The sequence below is a fragment of the Penaeus monodon genome, chromosome 28, assembly GCF_015228065.2.
Source record: "Penaeus monodon isolate SGIC_2016 chromosome 28, NSTDA_Pmon_1, whole genome shotgun sequence".
Lineage (NCBI taxonomy): Eukaryota > Metazoa > Arthropoda > Malacostraca > Decapoda > Penaeidae > Penaeus > Penaeus monodon.
This window is the reverse complement of record NC_051413.1, coordinates 39,087,032-39,088,772: the sequence shown is the minus strand read 5'-3', so window position 1 is coordinate 39,088,772 and position 1,741 is coordinate 39,087,032. Positions and strand designations below refer to the sequence as shown.

The 1,741-nt window shown below is 41.6% G+C and overlaps 1 protein-coding gene across 1 annotated transcript in view; it reads right to left on the bottom strand.

Moving 5' to 3' along the window:
* Nucleotides 1-1,196: 1,196 nt before the first annotated feature.
* The window catches only part of LOC119591580, a 1,669-nt gene continuing 1,124 nt past the window's right edge, over nt 1,197-1,741 (bottom strand). The window contains exons 4-5 of the mRNA XM_037940341.1: nt 1,579-1,704; nt 1,197-1,457 (exon numbers count right to left, since the gene is read on the bottom strand). Of these exons, the coding sequence (XP_037796269.1) occupies nt 1,335-1,457; nt 1,579-1,704 (249 nt within the window). The 3' untranslated portion in view covers nt 1,197-1,334. The remainder of the gene's footprint in view (nt 1,458-1,578; nt 1,705-1,741) is intronic.

Here is a 1,741-nt window from a genome sequence, read left to right as displayed (position 1 = left end):
CTGTTCTATTTTTTTACAAATTTAATTAAATTGGATATTTTTTTCCTTTAACTTTCTATTTAGTGGATAGCATTGTTATAGTATTCACTATTACTTGTTCACCTTCGGGTCCTTTTTTGCGGACAACAATTATCTTAAGACTGTCATCATCAATGTATTCCCAGGAACAATAATCATATCCGTGATGGCCAATTTGCTTTATATCATTAGTGCCTTTAACAACGTTATCATATAAAAGTATCTGGAAATACCATAGACTGACATTTAGTCTTTGAGGAAAAAAGTTTGGAGTGAACCTAGGAGCTAGTTATAGACCGAACATGCGTTGGCCATGATGTGCCGGGGTGGACTTTCAGTGTTGTCTCCGTCGGTAAAATGCATTTGAGTTTCCTTTTGTAAGCAGGGCTTTTGTCATTCTTACCTATTATCAGTGTAGTATAAAAAATACTATGTATTGTAACATTTTTCATCCTCCAGTGCTTTTATTGTTTTTTTTGTTTATTTTTTGAATTATTTTGTTTTTATTGTTTGTTTGGGGAATTTTGTTTTTATTGTTTATTTCTTTTTTTTTTTTTGCATTTTAAATTACCTATGTTCTGGATGTTTTAATTTTCCTTCCGGAAGCGCAAGTGATATGCAGTTTTTGTGTGAATTTGTGTTTATACTATTCTTAGATGGGTACATGTTTGTAAGCAGTGGTTCCCACCCAAGGGATATTCTCAGGTAAAGATCTCCTCAAACTGTTTTGGTAGATTTATTTTATAAATCTAGGCTTCACTGAAAGCCTTTCGTTTTATTCTGAATAAATAGTAATAAATAAAAACAACTCCATAGACACAAAAAAAATATATATACAAAATATGGGCGAAGATGGAGGGTGTGGCAAATAATGGGGAAAAGACAGAAGGAAGAGAAGACCTGAGTTCTTGCTAAGCGAAAGGGCTCTGGGGGTCCAGCAGGCGGCGAGGGCAAGGCGCGGAAGGAGGCAGATCCTGAGAGAAAAATGGCGAGATGTGAACTGTTCTTATGTGATTATGACCATCCTTTCGGGCGGGCGAGAGGCGAGGTGAGTGACGGACGTGCCTCCCGCCCGCCGCTCTCCGCGAACGGAGAGCGAAGACCTCGGCCTCACTTGCTTCAGGCGAGACGCGAGTCATGCAAGGCCAACGGGAACGATGTTATCGCGAAGAGACAACTGGCTTTCTTCTTTTGTCGATGAATTTCATTCTGAGCTTCATAGCACCGTCATTTTTATGCAACTGAGGCGCAGCAATGCTATGGCAAGATGAAGCGTGACTCCAGCAGCTCTCTCTGTCCCGACGTGGCTGGCGCTCCTACTGGAACTTGAGAGCGGGGTGGCTGTCGAAGTTCTGGACAATGTCTTCCTCCTGGAAGATGTTCTCCAGCTCCGCCGAGAGGATGTTAGCGATGCGAGCCGTGTCGATGGCATTCACCACCTTCAGGAAAAAAAGAAAAGGCATCTTAAATACGCGTCTGATAAACGGAAGAGATGTCTGCAGGTAAAGTAGCATCAAAGCGTAGTGACTCGAAGCGAAAATCGAAGGTTTTGAAACTCACCGTCTCGCGAGCGGTCGAAATGAGAATTTCGTCAATGTCCATGTCATTTCGGGTTATCTGAACCTCTTCAGGGGTCAGGCTGTCAACAGTCAAGCTCACCAACTTCATCTTTTCACGCCCGCGGACCTGGAGGAAAAGTAAAACAATTATCAATTAGAGAAAA